At 45.8% G+C, this 19,595-nt stretch overlaps 2 protein-coding genes across 6 annotated transcripts in view; one reads left to right on the forward strand and one right to left on the reverse strand.

Annotated features, from left to right (window-relative positions):
* Positions 1 to 3,207, forward strand: part of LOC309625193 (uncharacterized protein) — a 47,379-nt gene extending 44,172 nt beyond the window's left edge. For 2 of the 5 annotated variants that reach the window (XR_014242377.1, XM_082384373.1), the window contains one exon: positions 2,658 to 3,207. Coding sequence is in view for 4 of the 5 variants with exons in the window: in XM_082384373.1 (XP_082240499.1) it covers positions 2,658 to 2,664 (7 nt within the window). In the remaining variant the exon portion in view is untranslated. Of the gene's footprint in view, positions 1 to 1,830 lie in introns of all 5 variants that reach the window. The other 3 variants (XM_082384370.1, XM_082384371.1, XM_082384372.1) reach the window with 2 other exon arrangements.
* A 131-nt stretch (positions 3,208 to 3,338) lies between these two features.
* TTC9 (tetratricopeptide repeat domain 9) overlaps positions 3,339 to 19,595 on the reverse strand; it is a 30,735-nt gene continuing 14,478 nt past the window's right edge. The window contains exons 2-3 of the mRNA XM_082384367.1: positions 7,283 to 7,465; positions 3,339 to 4,940 (exon numbers count right to left, since the gene is read on the reverse strand). Of these exons, the coding sequence (XP_082240493.1) occupies positions 4,861 to 4,940; positions 7,283 to 7,465 (263 nt within the window). The 3' untranslated portion in view covers positions 3,339 to 4,860. The remainder of the gene's footprint in view (positions 4,941 to 7,282; positions 7,466 to 19,595) is intronic.

Here is a 19,595-nt window from a genome sequence, read left to right on the forward strand (position 1 = left end):
CTAGGATTTCTTCAGTCCTCAGAAGCCCAGATCCAGTCCAGCCCTGCACTTAACTTCAAGTAACATTTGCCACCGAATCCATCATTCATTCCAGGTTCAGTGCTCAACGTTTATTGGCCACTTAGTATGTGCCAGGCATTGTACTAGGCATTCTAGCTGCAAAGATGAATAAACCACAGTGTCTGCCTTGAGGAACATCCAGATAGTGGGCCAGACAAATAGAAATAGGAAGTTCCGATTCCTATCTGTAGCAAATGCTAGGCAGAGGTAGACTCACGTTGTTTGGAATGCAGACTAAGGGGTCAAGGAAGGCTTTCAAGCAGTGATGACTTGAACAAGTCCTATAGGAGTTACCATGGCAAAGAGTGGATTGGAGGGGTGAAGCATAGCCAACCAGGCAGAGGGAACAGCATGGAAAGGCCCAGAGACCCAAGAACAATGGGTTCGGGGAATCACAAGAAGCTATGCAGCAGTAGAATGTAGGGAACCTTGGGAAGAGGACCAGGAGGTGTCAGTGGGAGAAATCACATGAAAGACCTTGTGTGTTATGCTGAGTTTGGCCTTTATTCTAAAAGTGATGAGGAGCCACTAAAGATTTCTAAGCTGTGGAGTGACATAATCAGATTGTGTTTTAGAAGGGCCACTCTGATAGAAATGAGAGGGTGAACCGTAGGCAGAAGAAGCTGGCAACAGAGGAACAAATTAATTGCAGAATTAAGAATTTATGTATGTCAAAAAGCACCATAAACAAAATTTGAAAGCAAAGCACTTGGAAAGCATATTTGGCAATGTTTCTTGCCAAAAATAATACTCTTAATAAAATTACATATTGATGATAAAGATAAACATACCAATATCAAATAAATAGAAAAATCACAAAGAAGGAGGTACAAATGGTCAATAAGCATATGAAGATGCTATTCACTAATAAAGAATTGTGAGTTCATATAACATTGATATACTATTATTTTCCTATCATATTGGTAAAGATTTGGTAAGTGATAATAGCCACCCGTAGTGAGGGTGCAGGGGACAGGGCACTCTCAAGCCTGCAAATAGAAGAGTGCTTTGGTACAAACTCTCTGGAGGGCAGTTGGTAAAATATATCAAAATTCTTAAAGATAGCCAAACGATATCCTTCTCAGATTTTATCCTAAGGAAATAGTCCTAGATATGTGCAAAATTTAGCTACAAGAATGCCTGTTGCAATATTATTTACAATAAAGATTGGGAACGAATGAGATAATCACTATTGGAAGATTGGTTACCAAATGAGGGTCCAACCACATAATGAGGATGCTGTTGAAACAGTTTGGGAGACGAGCAAAAAATGTTACCTTCGTGATATAGTGGGTGAAGTAGCACAAGGTGCAAAAAGTGTGTCCCATGTGCTACCATTTGTGACAAAATAGATACACACATTTGAAAATGCATAACTGTCTCTGAAAGGATATACAAGTAGCTGGAGAGAAACTAGAGGCTGGCGGACAGGGCAGGAAAGAGATTTACTTCTGACTCCAGATCTTTTGGTACTTCTTGAATTTTGTACCTGTGTATGCATTACATATTCTACAATACAAATACACATTTTGAAAAGTAAGTTATTAAAGAGTATGTACAGTATGATCCAATCTTTGTTTAAAAAAATGCATGTGCATGTGTACATTTATACCAAAAAAACCAAAAGATACATCCAAAAGGATAACAATATCTGTCTCCGGTAGTAGGATTATGGGGCGGAATTTATCTTTTTTTTCCTAATATTTCTACAATACACATGTGAGGCTTTCATAATAATTACAATAAAAGTATAATTTTTTTCCCCCAAAGAGTCTATCACAAAAGTCCAAGCAGGAGATGGCAAAGCAGGTCAGATCCAGGATGAGCGCTCCAAGTATAGCTCAGCAGTGACATCTGCAAACAAAACGTGTAATTAAATAACAGTCCCTGTTTGGGGGAGGGATGAGGAGAAGGAAGCTGATGGTTTGTTAAGGGGAACAGACCTGATGTTGCCTACCAGCTCTCTGACGTCTGTGGACAAACGCACAGGAAGTTCAGTCCCACCATCTCAAACAAGTCCCAGGCAGCTTTTTTCTTTGGGATCATTTAACTTTGGGTCACAGTGAATGGAGTTCCCAGCACGTGTACCTACATTACCAGACAAGCAGAAAGCCTGGTCGCTTGTTCTATGAAGTCCCATGAGGTTGTCCTCACCTAGTTCTGGTTTTCAACCTTTTTCTTTGGAAGGATGGCAACAATCTTCTCATCCCCATCTGTCCAGCCCTGCCCCAACTCACTCGGTGAGGCAAGACCCCTCTCCTGCTCCACGTTGGGAATAGTTACTCTGAGTCCTTCTTCATGGCACGAAGACCAAAGGAAGACTCTGCCAGTTTGAAGTGGCTCTGCACGCCACCTCTGACCTCATCTTCATCCTTCAGATCCTAACAAGCAGTCTGCCAACTCACAGACTTTCTGGGCTGGAGCCTCAGGAAGAGGGGAGTTTTGCACGTTTGCCTGTACTAAGTGTGCTGCAGGGTGGTTTTGAGTTGGGGTCATGTGAAACCATTTTGGAGGAAGAGGGCAGAGAGAAGGACATGGTAGGCGTGGGGGAGAATGTGGCAGCAGTAACAGCTTTTTTCCCTTTTCCCCTTCTCCAGAGGGTGAGCTATAGGCAACCAACTGGGGGCCCCTGGATATTTCTAGCACCTTCTTGCAGCCCCCGTTGGAAGCTTTTGAGGAGCTATGTGAACATAACCTGTGCTGCTGGCTTCTGGGCCCCTCAGAAGTGATTGGATCCTGCAGTGTTGGAGCCTCTGATTAAATAAATAACCCAGAATTAACTTTGTGTTTCGTTTCAATCTCTACCTATAATTGTGACTCTTCCCCAAAGCTGGGGATGGGGTGAGGAATGCTAGGTGGATTGTTTGGATACATGCTGGCCCATCAGCAAGGAGAATAAACAATACACAGAAATAACTGCTGCGTCTCAGCTGCCTTTTCCGCCACTAGGGAGTCAAGTGTTTGGGACAATTTTTCACCTTGGGCTAAATACGAAAGGCAGCCCACGTACCATCATTGACGTAGTCAAGGTTTGTCACACATACTGTCCTGCTTTTGAATGGTTGTAACTACCCAATATTATACTTTTTAGGGCAGCAACTAACTACAGAGTAGTTAACAGCTGGAGCTCTGGAGTCAGACAGACTCGGTTCAAATCCCGGCTATGCCACTTACGGCCGTGCAACATTGGGCTAGTTTTCTCTTTTTCAGTTTTCTTATCCATCAAATGGGAATAGTAGGGTAATTGCATGAAAGAAATGAGATTATACATGTAAAGATCTGAGGATAGTGCATTTAATAAATGCTCACTATTAATATTATTGCATCTGTATATATTTTAATTTGTACAATATTGTCTCACGGATCACACAAAAAATACATGAAAGTGCTCTGAAAATTTTAAAGCATCATATAAATTAAAGGTATCATCGGTAATAATCTCCTATGACTATTTTTCAACTCCTCCAACTCCTTGAAGACTGGGACTACATCCTATGTCCCAGGGCAAACTGCACAATGACAGGCAAACAAGAAGCCCTCAGTAAATGTCCCTTATCTGACTGAAGCAACATGGCATAGCAAAAACGGCACAGGTATCAGGAGACTAGGCTGGGATAAAATTAGTTTAAGGCAGGAGAGCCAGTCTGCAGTCATCATTTAGTCATTCAACAAATATTTGTTGAACACATTCTATGTGCTAGATATTGAGTCCAGGTAACTTCATCAAAAAAGAGGCTACAAGTTCCCACATAGCCAAATCCCTGGGCAGTCTCCACAGTCCCAGCCTACTCTAAAAGCACAAAGGCGCAGCCAGCGTTGTACACCACTGAACAAATGGCCCATTGCTTTGGGGGAAGCCCCATCCTACCTGGCTGCAAGCAGCTCTGATTGAGGGTTGCGGGAGGGAGTAAAAGTGAGGGAGTGGGCCTCTTTCAACAGAAATGACAGGAACTGCTGCCTGTTAATTTATTTTTATTTACACTTAATTCGTCCGCAGTTCAGTCTCCCAGTCTATACAATGCTCTTTCCCCTAGATATCATCTCTCCCTCCCCCCATCCCTATGTGGTCAGCCCCTGGCCCACTCTACCCTGCCCTTCTGCTGTCACAGCTGCCTGCTGGCTGGGAGTCTGGGAGAATGGTATGTGTGGTCACCAGAGGGCACTGAGAGTGGGCTTCGATGGCATGTGAATCCTGGCAGAGTCTCAGATCCCCAAGTAGGAGAGGAGAAAGCACAAACCAAGACAACGCGTGAGGGAGGGAGGCAGGGCCTGAGGTTCTTGTGGGTGGGGAGCGGGTGTGTGTGCAGAAATCCAGTGTACAGATTCTCAGACTCTGTTGGCTTAACCAACGCTTCTGGTGTCTGTCGCATCCCTGGATTTGTCACAGTTGCCTTGAGATGCTGCAGTCTGTCAGGAAGCTGTGGAGGGGTCCAGCCCGTGGGCTCCGTGCCTGACGCCTTTGGGATGGTGCACCTGCCAGGCTCTGCCTCTGCCAGAAGCACTGGCCCAAGTCAAAGCTGCAATGGCGTTCCCAACCTGTGACAGTCCTCTCCAGCTGTTCCTGCTGAAGTTAGGTCTCTCCCAGCGGCTGCCCTACTGGAAAGAGGATGTCCCTTGTCAGGGCAACCCACCAGATTCCAAATCTGCCCGTCTCCTTCTTTTCACACTGGGAGTAGACGAAGAGTTGAGGGGCAATAGGAGGAGGAAGCGGGGAGAAAGGAACAGAACCCTGGGAAGGGCTCTCCACCAGCGGGTGCCTGGATGCCGCGGGTCAGGCTCGGCTCTAGAAAGGTGTTCTCGTTACATGGCTTCCTTCTCTCTCTGGGAGCATCGGCTGAGCTTCATCTCCGTCAGCTGGATATATCGAATCACGTTGGTGTCTGTGAGGAGAGAAACACACCTTAGGGAACAGCTGGTGAGGGGAACTCTTGGGTCTACGGAGAATCAGACCAAAGCTGTATCTGCAGACCATGGACAAGCCAGACTCACTCAGCCAAGGTCCAGCATGGCTGAGAGGGCATCCAGGATGTGGTTCCCCTCCTTCACTGCTCCACGCGGACAGGTCCCTGTGACCCAGAGGACAGACGGCAAGGAGAGGAGAGGCAGGGGACTTTCTCCCCTTATTTCTATGGAGCAGCAAACCCCAGTGGTCCTGAGTCAGCACAGTTAGTTGGAGTTTAACCTCAGGCAACTTAGAAGTTTCTCTGAGCCTCCTGTCTCGTCTGCAAGAAACAACCTCCATTTCTGAGTGCCTACTTTATGCCGTGTTTTTAACCTTCATTGTCTCACTGAACCCTCATTATAATCCTGTAAGGTACGTTTCATCATCCTCACTGTGACCAAAGTTAAAACTGGGCCCCGGAGAGATTAAGTCAGATGCCCAAGGAGACACACATAGTTGCTGCATCTGAATCCAAAGGCTGCCTCTCCTGGGGATCATAATATCTTCCTCATAAAATTGCAGTCAGGACCGAAATAGATATGTCTAAAAGGGCTTAATCCAAATGACCAATAAATATGAGTTGATTGTAATGCTTTTTAGTTGGAGAGTTTACAAGAAATTTGCTTCATTGTCTTATTTTGTTCTTACAAGTAAGGTTAGGCAGCCACTTCACCACAAACTGGGGAATTTCGCCCCAGTTCCAGCCCTTAAATTAGTGAGTGCGGAAGGACATAGAACAACTGTTCAGCCCTGCACACACCAAAATATGAATTAGGCTGCCTGAGATGTTTACTTCCAGAAGTAGAAATGAATGCTGTATAATATTCCAAAATGCCTGCCAGAGCATCCAGAACAGTACTGGCATATGGCAGGTACTCAAGAAAATTCTGCTGAATGAGTCCCATTCTTGGTCCTCAAGTGGCTTAGAGTAGAGTTGGGGGAACACGATTTATATACAGAAAACAAATCAGCAACACATAAAAATAAAGATGTTAGTGTTCTTTAAAAAAATAAAGAAAAAAAGTATATTGGGTATTTGCAAATTCATCCTAACAAAACTCCTTGGAAGGAGAATTGCATTAAAAAAAAAATCAGCCGTATGAACAACCATGGCAACAGCAAGTCAAAGTCATGGTTTAAATGATACCTCCTCAGGGGTTCCCTGGTGGCACAGTGGTTGAGAATCGGCCTGCCAATGCAGGGGATACGGGTTTGATCCCTGGTCCGCAAAGATCTCACATGCCGCGGAGCAACTAAGCCCGCGAGCCACAACTACGGAGCCTGCGAGCGGCAACTACTGAAGCCCATGCGCCTAGAGCCCACGCTCCACAAGAGAAGCCACCTCAATGAGAAGCCCACGCACCTCAGCGAAGAGTAGCTCCCGCTCACCGCAACTAGAGAAAGCCCCCGTGCAGCAACGAAGACCCAACTCAGCCAAAAATAAATAAATAAATAAAATTAAAAAAAAATAAATAAATGATACTTCCTCAGAGAGGGTGTTCCTGACCACCTGGTCTGAAATAGCACCCTCTTTAATCTTGACCCTTTGACTCTGCTTTATTTCCTTCATAGCACTTACTACTACTAAATATTACATTATCAATTTGTCTGTTTGTTTACTGTCCATCTTCTTCCATTATAACATAAACTCCTTGAAGGTAGCAACTTTTTTTTGTTCCCTGCTATTTACCCAGCACCTAGAAGAGTTCCTGGCCCATTGTACCTGCTCAATATATATCTGTGGCGTGAATGAATGGCGGGGCTAGTGGATGTGATTTAAGCGAATGGTACAGATAACGCCTTCTCTAAGGACTGGGGTCTGACTGCAGGAGCTGGAGCACGCTTCCTGGAAGATGCTGGGCTTAGCCCCTAGATTATCCATTTGTATTCTGTCTCATCAGCCAGAATGTGAGCTCCTCACAAGTGGGGGCCACGTCTTCTTATCTACATCCTTGGCACCCAGCACAAGTCTTGGCACATAGTAAGAATGCAATATGTACTCGTTGAATAAGTAAAGAGGGCTGGATTCTGGGTTAGAAAAATGAATTCCATATTCTATTTGAAAAGAAGAGATGCCCAACCTCCCTGGAACCCAGACCCCAGGCAAAGGCATGGACTACGTGTTCTCCTTGTTCCAGGACCTAGCACACACCTGACCCCTCATTTGCCATTTCCCTCCCTGCCTGGCCCTGCCAGCCAGGAAATCTGACCATGGCAATGAGGCGGCCTGGGAGCTGCCCCAGGGGGCTGGTGGTAAGGAAACAGCAATTGCTGCCTTACCTGTTGGCTGTCGGGTCCTTGCTTCTTTCAGGTAGTAGAGTGCTTTGTCATAGTCTCCAAGGTGGTAGAAGGCCACACCGGACCGGTAAAGGGCCTTGAAATTCTCCCCTTCTTTCTTCAGGACTTTGAGGCAGTACTCTTTGACTCGTTCATAGTTCACGAGCTCAGCCTGCAGCAGGCAGGCTACAGAGGAAGGGAGAAAGAAGGGAAAGTGCCATCAACACAGCAGCAGCAGCCTCTGAATGTCTCTCTTTGGTTTTTCCTCTCTGACCAGAGAAGGTTTACGAGTGCTGGGGTTTATGCCATGGAGTTTGTCATCAAATAATCCTGGGTTCTAGGATCCAGTTTCATCTTCAACAAGCTGTGTGACCTTGAGCAAGTTACTTGACCTTGTATTATGGATTGAATTGTGCCCCCCGCCCCCCTCAAAAGATATGTTGGAGTCCTAACCCCCAGTGCTTTACAATGTGACCTTATTTGGAAATAGGGTCTTTACAAAGGTAATCAAGTTAAAAAGAGGTCATTAGAGTGGGTTCTAATCCAATCTTACCAGTGTCCTTATAAAAAGGGTACAATAGACTGAATGTTTGCGTCCCCCCGAACATTCACATGTTGAAAACTAATCCCCAGAGTGATGGTATTTGGAGGTGAGGTCTTTGGGAGGTGACTAGGTATTGAGGGTGGGGCCCTTATGTCTGGGATTAGTGCTCTTATAAAAGAGACCCCAGAAAGCTCCCTCACCTCTTCTGCTATGTGAGGACACAGTGAGACAACAGCCATCTATGAACCAGGAAGTGGGCCCTCACCAGACACTGAATCTGCAGTGTCTTGATCTTGGACTTCCCAGCCCCTAGAACTATGAGAAATAAGTGGTTGTTGTTTGAGCCACCCAGTGTGCAATACTTTTGTTACAGCAGCCCAAAGAGACTAAGACAAATGAGAAGTTTGGACACCAAGACAGACACACAGGAAAGATGATGTGAAGACACACAGGGAGAAGACGGCCACCTACAAGCCAAGGAATGCCTGGGGCTACCCGAAGCTAGGAGAGAAGCACAGCTCTCAGAAGGAACCAACCCTACCAACACCTTGATCTTGGACTCCTAGCCTCCAGAACCATGAGACAGAACATATCTATTGTTTAAGCCATCAGTTTGTGACACTTTCATTGTGGCTACTGTAGGGACAAGCCACAAGAGGCAATGATAATACTAACCTTGGCCAATATTTGTCAAGTGCTTCCCTTGTGCCAGATGCTTGCTTCATTGCTTTACTTGACTCACCTGATAGAATCTTTGGGATACTATAACAAAGGTCCAACTATTATTCCCATTTTACAGATGAGGAAGCTGAGGCCCAGAGAGGTTTAAGTAACTTCCCAAGGACACACAACATGAAAGAGGCAAGGCTGAGATTTAAATCAAAACTGTCCAGCTCCAGAGCCCAAGTTCCCTACTGAGCTGTTGAAGGGATTATATAAAATGACGGCACAGTATTTGACACAGGGCTTGGCACATAGTAAGCACCCACACTGTTACTTCATGTAATTATAATTCTTTGCAGCCCCTGCAATCCTGTGGCGACAACTGCCTCTGACTTTCCTCAAGTTCTCTTCCACACGTTTGTCTCTGCAGTCCCTGGGAGCAGGGGCCTCTGATGGGCTAGTGACCAGCCTTCTACAGAGCACACCTCTGGGCATGAGAGACCTGGGGGTCCCAGGCAAGAGGAAGCTGAGGCTGGCAGGTGCCTATGTGGGGCTCCTTCCTATTCCAGAGTCAGTTATCTCTGAGTACACCATGTCCCCCTTGAAGCTTTCTCTCACCAGCGATCAGTCACAGGGCCAGGGCTAGGGCGAGGGTGAGGAAGTTTGTACCCTTGAGAGTGAGCACCTCCTTACATATTGTGCCCTAGGGGCCTCACTTGCCTCACCCTAATCCCAGCCTTGCTGAGCTACCTCGGTCTCCATTCCATCCCTCAAGCATTCAGTAGGCGTTGACTAAAGGCAAAGAGGGATGTCAAACACACTGGAGGAATTTTTTAAAAGGGGGTGGGGTGGGGTGGGGGAAGGGCACCTGTCTGCTTCTTCAAAGTGAATGAAAACAGACTGAGGAGGTCAAACCGCTGCTTCCTGCCAAGACCTGGCTGGTGGGACGTGGGAGGGTGCTGATGCGCTGCTCCTTTGCACTCAGGTTCCTCCCACATTGGAAGAACCATCCTCGGGATAGAGGCAAGTCACTGATTTTAATCTTCAGGGGTCTAACTTCAGCTGTTTTGATCCCTTAAATAACTTCCCAGGGACGTGAACTGCTGACCAAGAGACCAGATCTTTCATTGGGCATTTTAGACAAAAAAACAAAAAACCCCCAAACAAAAAACATCCTTTTGCAGGCTGAGTTGGAGGTATGACAACCAGGAAGTGGCAGAGAATCAGCCCAGATCTGGAAATTGACCCATCACGTTCCACTCGCTACAGGGCAGGAAACCAAACAAGTCGACAGAAGCAGCAGGCTGCTAACCCCGTGGGCATGGGCGTGGGTGGCTGTGGTCTCTGAGACACGCAGACCTGCTGGCACACTAGGGGTCCACCCTGCCGAGCTGATGCCACCAGCTCCCTGCCCTCTCTTCCCTCAGCTGTGGGGTGGAGGCCCCCCTGCCCCCCTGCTCCACCCCGACGCTGCTGGAGTTTGCCTTGGTGATTTCACAGCTCTGCCGACAGGGAGGGGTTCTGTCATGAGGTTCCTGCCTGGGAATAGGGCCTCTACACCCTGTAACCTGCCAGGCCCCACCTCCCCTGTGGTCTGAACCCTGGTCCACAGCCAGGTCTCACAGTTCACACCAGATCTGCAGGGGAATTCCAGACATTTTCACTGAATGAGTCCTGGAAATCGATTGCTATCCTTCTTTTGCCCAAGGTGGGGGGATGGTGTGTGAGGGGGAGGACTTTCCCATTTCCAGGCCTTTTTGCTTCCCCCGGCCCCAGTTTTAGACATTCAAAAACTGTTTTTTAAAAGAAACAAAGATCCATTTCCTAGACTGCTTAGGTCAGCAAACAGAAGTGTCTGAGGATGGAGGGCTGGACGGGAAGAGGGCTCTCAGCTGAGAACAGAGGACACGAGATGGCGCGTGGAAGCTTGGACAGGAAACCCTTCAGTTCTGGGGGCAGCTGTTGGAGCCAAGTCTCACACAGGTAGCAGCCAGTGAGGTTCCCACTATAAATATTTTAAGCTGGGTAATTTTTTTTAGGGGGGGATGTCCTGTGCATTGTAGGATGTTTAGCAACATCCTTGTGTTCTACCCACTAGATGCCAGTTGTGACAAGCAAAAAAATGTCTCCAGATATCGCCAAATGTCCCCTGGTGGGGGGCGGGGGGAATCACCCTTGTGTGAGAACAGTTGATGTAGGTGGAAAGGAGAAAAAGCTTTCTATGTGGTGGGGGGGAGGGAGGGAAGGATGGAGGAAGGAAGGAAGAAGGAAAGAAAGAAAGAAAGAGAAAGGAGGAAGGAAGGAAAGAAAGAAAGAGAGAGAAAGAAAGAAAGAAAAAGAAAGAAAGGAAGGAAGGAAGGAAGGAAGAAAGGAAGAAAGATAGAAAGAAAGAGAGATTATGGTTTATTTGAGGAGGTTTGAGTAGCCAAGCCCAGCTGGAGCAGAGAGACTGAAGGGAAGGGTAAAAGGGAATAAAGCTAGAGAAGCAAGATGAAACCAGGACACACAGACCCTTCTGGTTCATGTTGAGGATCTGGGACTTTATTCTTAGGGCGAGAGTGGATTTGGATGATAAAATGATGGTGACTCGGTTGACTCAGGCTGAGGCAGAAAGGCAGGAGAAAGGGATTCATTCAAACGGCACCCAGGAGTCAGAACTGACTAGCATTAGGGAACCCCTGAAATATGTCCCCTCTGCTGTTACACTCATGTGCTTAGAGCCCGTCATCCCAGGAGATCCTAGATTGCCATTTTGGATTCACTGATGATCCACGAGTTTTCTTCCACATTGTAGCAACCTGGTCTCCATTTGAAATAAGGTTTAAAATACGAGTCTCTGTGCTCTACGATACAGCACAGATCAACATTCTAAAGAGTACTGGGCTGGGAATCAGAAGAGCTGGATCCTCGTCCCACCTTTGCCACTAGCCAACATTAGGAAAATCACTTTCCCTTTTGGGGCCTCAGTAAAAACGAGGGGCCCACATTTCATTGAGTAATCTCTACCATCCGTTTCCACCTAACAGCCTGTGAATATAAATGTTCGCCACTTAATAGAAGGATGAAATTGTTTCACTGGTTCCTCTTCAAAAGGACTTCTGTTCTATTACTTTTGGTAAGGCATCTTCTGCTGGAGATGACAATCAGAACTGGTGAGGCAGCGATGGAAGGGCTTGTCTAAAACAGTTCTGCTATGTGGAGATTTGTTTTGGCACAGAGACGGGATTATGTTCGGATGTGGTCTTCCAAGCCAAGGCTCCGGGGCGGGATCTTCCCTGCAGGGCGTAAGCACTGCCACTGTTGGCCAGTCCCAGCTTAGGAGACAGTGGACTTGGGAAGGCAGGCCTCGGGCTGGCTGGAAAGGGAGCTTGTTCTTGTCCATGGCCTCGGCTCTGAGTATATATTTGGCTTCAAAGATGCAGTTATTAAGCGGCAGATGCCCGGTGGGGAGACATGTCCAAAGTGGACATGTGGAGATGGGCCCGGGCTCCCAGACCACCATTTCTAGAAGCTCTTTTCAGAGAAATATTATGAACTTTCTGGTCTCTGGGTCTTCTGACAAGTTTGAATAAATGCTGCATCCTGGAATCAACCAAGCTGTGGAGAATTAGGACAAGCTTCCATTCATACTTGGAAAGGAGTGCTAGAAGGGAAACTGCCTTCCCTGAGCCTAACATGGTGGCAGCAGTAGTGGCCAGTGCAACTTACAAGAGAAAGGTAAATTTGGAGGACAAAATTGGGGTGGTAAATCCTCAGTCACTCCTCCCATGTGGAGATTCCTCTTCCATTGCCAACCTTGGGTGGTTAGGGTATGATTTTATGAAAAGAGCTTGGCAGGCTTTCTTAGCTCCGCAGAGGAGTCTGCAGTAGGAGAAAGAGAATCAGCAACTTAAACAGCCCCAAGCACTCACACACAGAGACAGAGGAAATCATAAGTTTGATGTTCCCCAAGGCAACCACACCGAGACCACAGGCTAAAACATGTCAGGCTCTCCTGGCTCTGGCACCTGTTTTGTTTCTGTTTTTCCTGGTGCATGCAGGGCATGGTGACAGCCCGGGCAAAACGCCACTTGTTGGCATGAGATGAAAGGAAACTGGATGGGAGGAGGAAGACCAAGTTCATGTAGCCATTGGTTTTCTTCTGACAGCCGATTCACTACCATTTGCCCTTACCTGCTGGACGGGAGGGAAGCCTGGGCTGGATGGGAGGGAAGGAAAGACCCATCTGGGGCCAGGAGTGAGGAGGGGGAACCCGCTGTTAGGAGTTGAATTGTGTCCTCCCAAAAAGGTATGTTGGAGTCCTAATCCTCAACACCTCAGAATGTGATCCCGTATAGAGAGAGGGCCTTTACAGAGGTGATCAAGTCAAAATGAGGTCAGTAGGATGGACTAGGGTCCATTCAGTACGACTGATGTCCGTATAAAAAGGAGAAATTTGGACACAGAGTCAGACACACAGAAAAGATGATGTGAAGAGACACAGGGAGAAGATGGCCACCTACAAGCCAAGAAATGCCAGAGGCTACCAGAAGCTAGGAGAGAGGCCTGGAACAGATTCTCCCTCACAGCTCTCGGAAGGAACCAACCCTACCAACGCCTTCATCTTGGACTCCTAACCTCCAGAACTGTGAGACAGTGTTTCTCTGTTATTTTAAGCCATGCAGTTTGTGGCGCTTTATGATGGTGGCCTTAGGAAACTAATGACCACCTTGCTGGTCATTTCTTTGGGAAGTGGGCCCAGGAATTGGCTATTATGTTCCTGGGGGAAATTTTCCCAAACTAAATTATTTGATCCATTTTCAAATTGATTTCAAAGGGTGCTGGCATAGTAGTCAAGTGGAAAGAGCTTGGATCAGGATAGAGGTGACATTCAGGATATTTAACAACTGGTATAGGTCCTAAACACACTGAATAGGCACATGGGATTGTGCCAGTTCTGGGCTGTTCTGGCTGCACGTCAGTGCTGGATCTGGAGATACAGTCCTAGGCTGGAATCCAAGCTCTGCCACGCACTAGCCCAGGCCCTTGGGCAGGTTGCTTCATCTCCCTCGGTCTCCTTCTTCTCATGTGTTAAATGAAGATAATAATACCTATTTTGTAGGAACTCTTGTGATGATAAAATGAGGTAATTAATGTTTGTTTTATGCCCCACACAGCGCTGGGCACAAAAACTGATTCTCATAAATGCTAGTTCTTTAGGAAATCACTGGTCAAATGTGGTTTCCCCAGCAACGTGTTATGTTAATCAGAGGAAATTTCCATTTTGAATCCTACACACAGTGCAGGAAACTACAGCTTAATTTAAAGCCAATTTTCAAGAATAGGTCAGATATATTTTGGAGGGTAATTTAGAGGGTCTTTCTTTCTTTCTTTTTTTAGCATCTTGATTCTTTTTTAAAAAATTGAGGTAGGGACTTCCCTAGCGGTCCAGTGGTTAAGAATCTGCACTTCCACTGCAGGGGGTGTGGGTTCAATCCCTGGTGGGGGAACTAAGATCCCGCATGCCACGTGGTGTGGCCAAATAAAATAAAAAATTAAAAATAACAAAAAAAATAAAATTGAAAAAAAGTTTTAAAAATTGAGGTAAAGTTGACATAACATGATGTTTGTTCCGGGTGTACAACATGGTGATTTGATGTTTGTATATATTGCAAAATGATAGAGGGTCTTTCTGTGGCAGAGCAATGGGAATGTAGTGTGTGCAGTGAAATGATGGGTATTTTTACTTATTAAACTTCATATCCAGGACTGTTATGACCCACCCAATTTTACCTTTCCATAAAAGTACTGATTTTCCTCTCTGTGTACACGAATGCTTACACTCAGTGTTCTGAAAACAACTTTCTTCTCTTGATTTCTCTCTTTTTTTTTCTTTCTGGACATTTATGTTGCCTCTACATTTTAGATACTGAAGTAACTTTATGATAAATATACTCATGGAGGTTTTGTTTATGTTAAATATAACCTATAATCCCAGGGTTACAATTACTAGGTCAGGGTGTGTGACCGTCTGCGTGGCCTTTGCCACGTAACACACAGATCTTTCCCCTTGACAGTGGCTGTTTACTTAGAGCCTTGGGCCCTCCCAAACGCCTAGGAATCTTCATTTCAGAAATAATCTATGTTTGGCTTGCTTTTATTTCACTGGGTTGTGGGGAGGGCCAAGAAGACAGCTGGGAGGAGACGGGCAAACCCCAGTTTGCACAAAGAGATGTCTACTTTCTAAGGGAGATGAAGAATTTAGGGGTAAGGCAGACCTGGGTTCTAATCCTGACTACCCCTGGCCAGTTATGCGGCCTTAGAAAGTGACTGGCCCTCTCTAAGACTAGTTTCCTCGCCTCTGAAATAAATACAGCAACTCTATCGAACTCACCGGTCTGTTCTGAGGATGAAGTGAGAAAGTGCACCACAATGCTGGATGCAGCGCTGGGCCCACAGCAAATGCTCCGTGGACATGAGCTGATTCAAAGATCAGCAAAAATGCTCCGCCCCCAAACCTGTGCAGCGAGGGCAGAGCTCATCCCCGATTTCTCATTTTTCCTTTCATTGTCTCGGATGTACATAAACTCATACTTGCCCCAAATGTTTCCCACACCTAGGTTTGATGCTTGGTTTTACTTACCAGTTTTCCTTTCAAAAGTGTGCTCAAAAGTGTGTTTTCCTATTGGCGGTGGGTGGGTATATGCAGAGAACATGATAAAAGCAGCTTTGCAGCCAGAAAAGGGGGCTTAGGGAAAGAATGGGGTAGGGTTCTGGGACTATTTTCTTTTCATTTATAGATTAGACAGCCTCTGAGTCAACAGTTGGTTGTACCCTCCCCCCACCTGTCTACATCCCTAAACTGCAGACGTGAATGCTGCCTCCTGCCTGCTCTCAGCCCTTTTCTCATCACTAGTGGATGATTGGGTACCACCGCCGATATTTCACTGACAGCTTTATGGATGGGGTGGCAGACAGACCCAAAGTTGCTGGGCTCCTCTGGAGTCCTACTAATTTGGGAAAGCTAGGAGCTCTAAAAGCCGGCTGTGGCAGGAAAATGAATAGGCCTGGTTCCTGACTCTACAGGGCATGAAAGAGCCTTCGAGAGAAGACGGAAATAGTTTTACGGAGAAGTTGCTGGCCAGTTTCAGTGCCTCTGAGTTAGCTGATACAAGACAATGTCCCCAGCACCAGCATTCACCTGGCATCCTTGGGTTAAAACAGCTCGCCTCTCAGAGGTTCAGCTTTGAAGTGGGTAAAAATGAAGGTAATTATGGCTGCTCCCTACCTTGAAGGCTTGTGAGCAGGATGAGAAAAGTCAGGGTTTCCCAAGGGCCAGACCTGGACATCTGATGAGAACCCCACAGTGTTTCTCATTAAATCATCCATGCTAACTGATCATCATTAGTTAACATGGAGATTCTGGAACCCTGTAATCCACATGTTTTTCTTAAGTCTATTTTTTTTTTGGCTGAGCCGCACAGCATGTGGGATCTTAGTTCCCCGACCAGGGATCGAACCTGCGCCCCCTGCGTTGGAAGCGTGGAGTCTCATCTACCGGACCGCCAGGGAAGTCCCTGTAATCCACATTTTTAAAAAGTCCCCAGTGAGCACCTGCAGGTGGGCCGTCTCACCTGAGCTAGTACTTTACATTCTACCACTCTCGATGTATGTTTCTTCAGGAACATCTATTGGTTAAACCATGAGAGCCCAGGATAACCATGGGAGGCCCCAGGATTACCCACAAGGGCAAACAGGTCCCAGAAAGCCATGCCCTAGAGCCGAGAAATTGGCACATGTAGGCAAACAACTGTTCTCCGACAGTCAACATGTGACATTTTGGGTTCTTTCCTTCGTAGTGATTAGAGACTTCTGACTGGCGAATAGGAGCCCAGGCCAAGGAAATGAAGAAACAGGGTAGAACGCTGAGATGCTTCATGATGAGCTCAGGAGAATCTAGCCTTGCACCATAGGCAGTATTCATCTATCCTCCCAGAAGGGTAGTAAGAGTAAGAGCAGGTAACCTTGATCAAGCATGAATTGGCCAGGGAGTGTTCTAAGCATTAACTCATTTAATCTGGACAACAGCCTATGAGGTAGGTTCTAGTATTTTGCCCACTTTCCAGATGGGGAAACTAAGGCCCAAGGAAGTTCAGTCACTTGCCAAAGGTCACAAAGCTAATATGCATCAGGGCCGGGATTTGATTCTAAGCCATCTGTCACCTGAGACCGTGCTCTTCAGCATTACCCACAGTGCTCTCCTAGAATGTTCAACTGCCTATAATGAATTTTAATTCAGTTCCTTCATTAGACAGCTTTGAGGCTTGAGTTCTGCTTCTTGCCAGGTGCAACTGTGGGACCCTGTTGGTACCAAACTGTGCTCATTTTATTTGTATACTTTATCTGTATACATCTCATTTGGAAGCTTCCTATATAACCCTCTGGGACCCTCTACCCCTCTTATGTCTCGGCATTCAAAGACAAAAACAAACAAACAAAACCAAGTGCAGAGTTTCCACCAAGGCTTCTCTTTTTTAAGTCCTAAAACCACCTGCATCTCCAATTCCATTGAGAGTCGGCTGTGATCCTAATAGGGCTGACATGACACATCTCTGGTTTCTTCCTGAAACAACATCCATCTTAGCTGCTGCTGGCCAGACTAACACCAACAGTATTATTTTTTAATTGAAATTTTTATTGAGATAATATTAGATTCACATACAGTTGTAAGAAATAATACAGAGATCCCTTCCACCCTTTATCCAGTTCCCCCAATGATAATATCTTATAAAACTATAGTATAATATATTGACTACCATATTGACACTGATACAATCTGCAGATCTTATTCAGGTTTTCCAGCTTTACTTGTACTCATTTGTGTGTGTGTGTGTTAATTCTATACCATTTATCACATACGTGGTTTCCTCTGTCTACCGCCAAAGTTAAGTTACAGAACAGTTCCATCACAGGAGGGATCCTGTTGCCCTTTTATAACTACATCCATGTCTCTCCTGTATCCCACCTCCTTTTTCACCCTGACAACCACTAATCTGTTCTCCATTACTAAAATTTTGTCATTTCAAAGTGTTACATAAATGGAATCATATAGCATGAAGTTGTTGAGAATTAGCTTTTTTTTCACTTAGCATAATCTTGAGATAATCCCCTTGAGATGCATCCAAGCTGTTACAAGTACCAATAGTTCATTCCTTTTCATTGCTGAGTAGTATTCCATGGTATGGGCGTACCAGAGTTTGTTTGACCGTTCATCTGTTGAAGGACATCTAGGCCATTTCCAGTGTTTGGTTATTATGAATGATGCTGCTATGAAGAGTTGTGGACAGCATTCAGTCTCTCACCATTTAGTATGATGTTAGCTTTAGTTTTTTTGGTAGGTGCTCTTTATCAAGATCAGGTAATTTTCCTCTATTTCTAACTTGCTGAGAAGTTACCATCTTTCTAATACCTGTGAATTATAGTACAACCCGCCCTAATGGTAACGCTTTCACAGAACATGTAGGGTGGTCTTTTTCTAATGAGGCCAGATCTACAGGTACAGTCATCAAGTGAGCCCTTTTGTTTTCCAATGAATAAAATCATTTTTCACAGCCACAGACTCAGCTCATGCCCATCATGGCAGCTACTTATGACACATACCTTCTTTGCTTTCCAGACAAGCATCTGTAGGGCATCTGTAAACCCTCACACAGCAAAACTACATCATACTGGTTTACACATATTGTATGCTCAGTAAGTAGCAATACCAAACATTTATATAGTGTTTCATGACTCACTTGACCTTGACAGTGACTCTGGGAAAATAGGTCTTATTAGTCCTGCTTCCAAGAGGTGAGGCTTAAAGAAGTTAAGTGATTTGCTAAGGCCATTTGAGTTTTAGGGAAAGAGCCAGGACTGTCTAAGCCCAAGCCTACATTGGTTCCACTCCAGCAAAGCTGGTGGGTAAAGAGACCTGGACTCACTGATCCCTGAAGGTCTTTTCCAAGTCTAAGGCACTGAGAAGCGATGACAACTTCCTGCTGACTCAGGAAGCCAGCACCCTTCAAGTGGCAGTATCTTCATTCACATCATTCCTGCCCTGCCTGGCATCTAGATAGAGTTCCCCCATCACTGCTGATACTGTTCCCATGACCAGGAGTCATCTGGCTTTATCTCATGGGCTAAATCTCCTCTGATTCCATTCACATTAATTTCTGACCTTCTATTTTTCCAATCTAGCACATGCTTACACTGGATTCAAATAAACATTGCCAAGTATTTCTTTTGTTTTGTTTTGTTTTAGCAACATTATTCTTGGAGGTCTCTTTACACCATTCCCAAGCTGCCCTTTGTTTCCCGCCCTTCGAATTCTTCACATGGATGTCCCCAGCATTCAAGGGCTGCTGCATCCCTCTCACCATCACCACACCATCCTGGGTACAGGCTCTTCGTAAACTTATTCGATGAGGATTCATTCATCACAGCCTGTGCCGGGGCTTTGTAAGGAAATGGAGAGCATTCAAAAGATATTGATATCTTCAGGGAGTTTATATTCTTCTTATTCACCCTCTGTTGGCCACTACTTGGCTGTGAACGTGGCAGTTGAAAGAGCTCAGGTGAAAAACCAGTGTAAAAATCTTATAAGCTAAAGGCTTATGTTGACAGTCCTTTAAGGGATATCGAAATCTGCTCAAGAGAGTTGTAATGCCAAAGCCTGAGGTCAGCTCAGCCTTTTGGTGCCTGTCACATGCTCCTGTTCATGAGGGAAGGAGCAGACTTGGGTGCTACAGCAGCATACTTACAACTTCTCCCATCCACGGCCCCCAACTCTTATCGACTTCCTTGTAGTATATACACAGAGAGAAGTGGAGTAGTAGGAAGAAAGTAGGACAGGATTACTGTTTGTCTTCATTAACACCCTTTCTTGGGTTAGAAGTGGGACTTTGGAAGGGCCAGTTGGGCCATCTGGAATATGACAATGAGTATATACCCAGAAACATTCAGAAGAAACCCATTGCCTGATAGTATCTTTACCTTGTTGGCTCTGGCCAAGGACACATGTCATGCCCATTGGCAGGAATTCTGAGCCAGGATGGGAGAAAATCTCAGAAGCCAAAATGCCATCTTGTT

The sequence above is a fragment of the Balaenoptera borealis genome, assembly GCF_965194805.1.
Source record: "Balaenoptera borealis genome assembly, chromosome: 3".
Taxonomy (NCBI): Eukaryota; Metazoa; Chordata; class Mammalia; order Artiodactyla; family Balaenopteridae; genus Balaenoptera; species Balaenoptera borealis.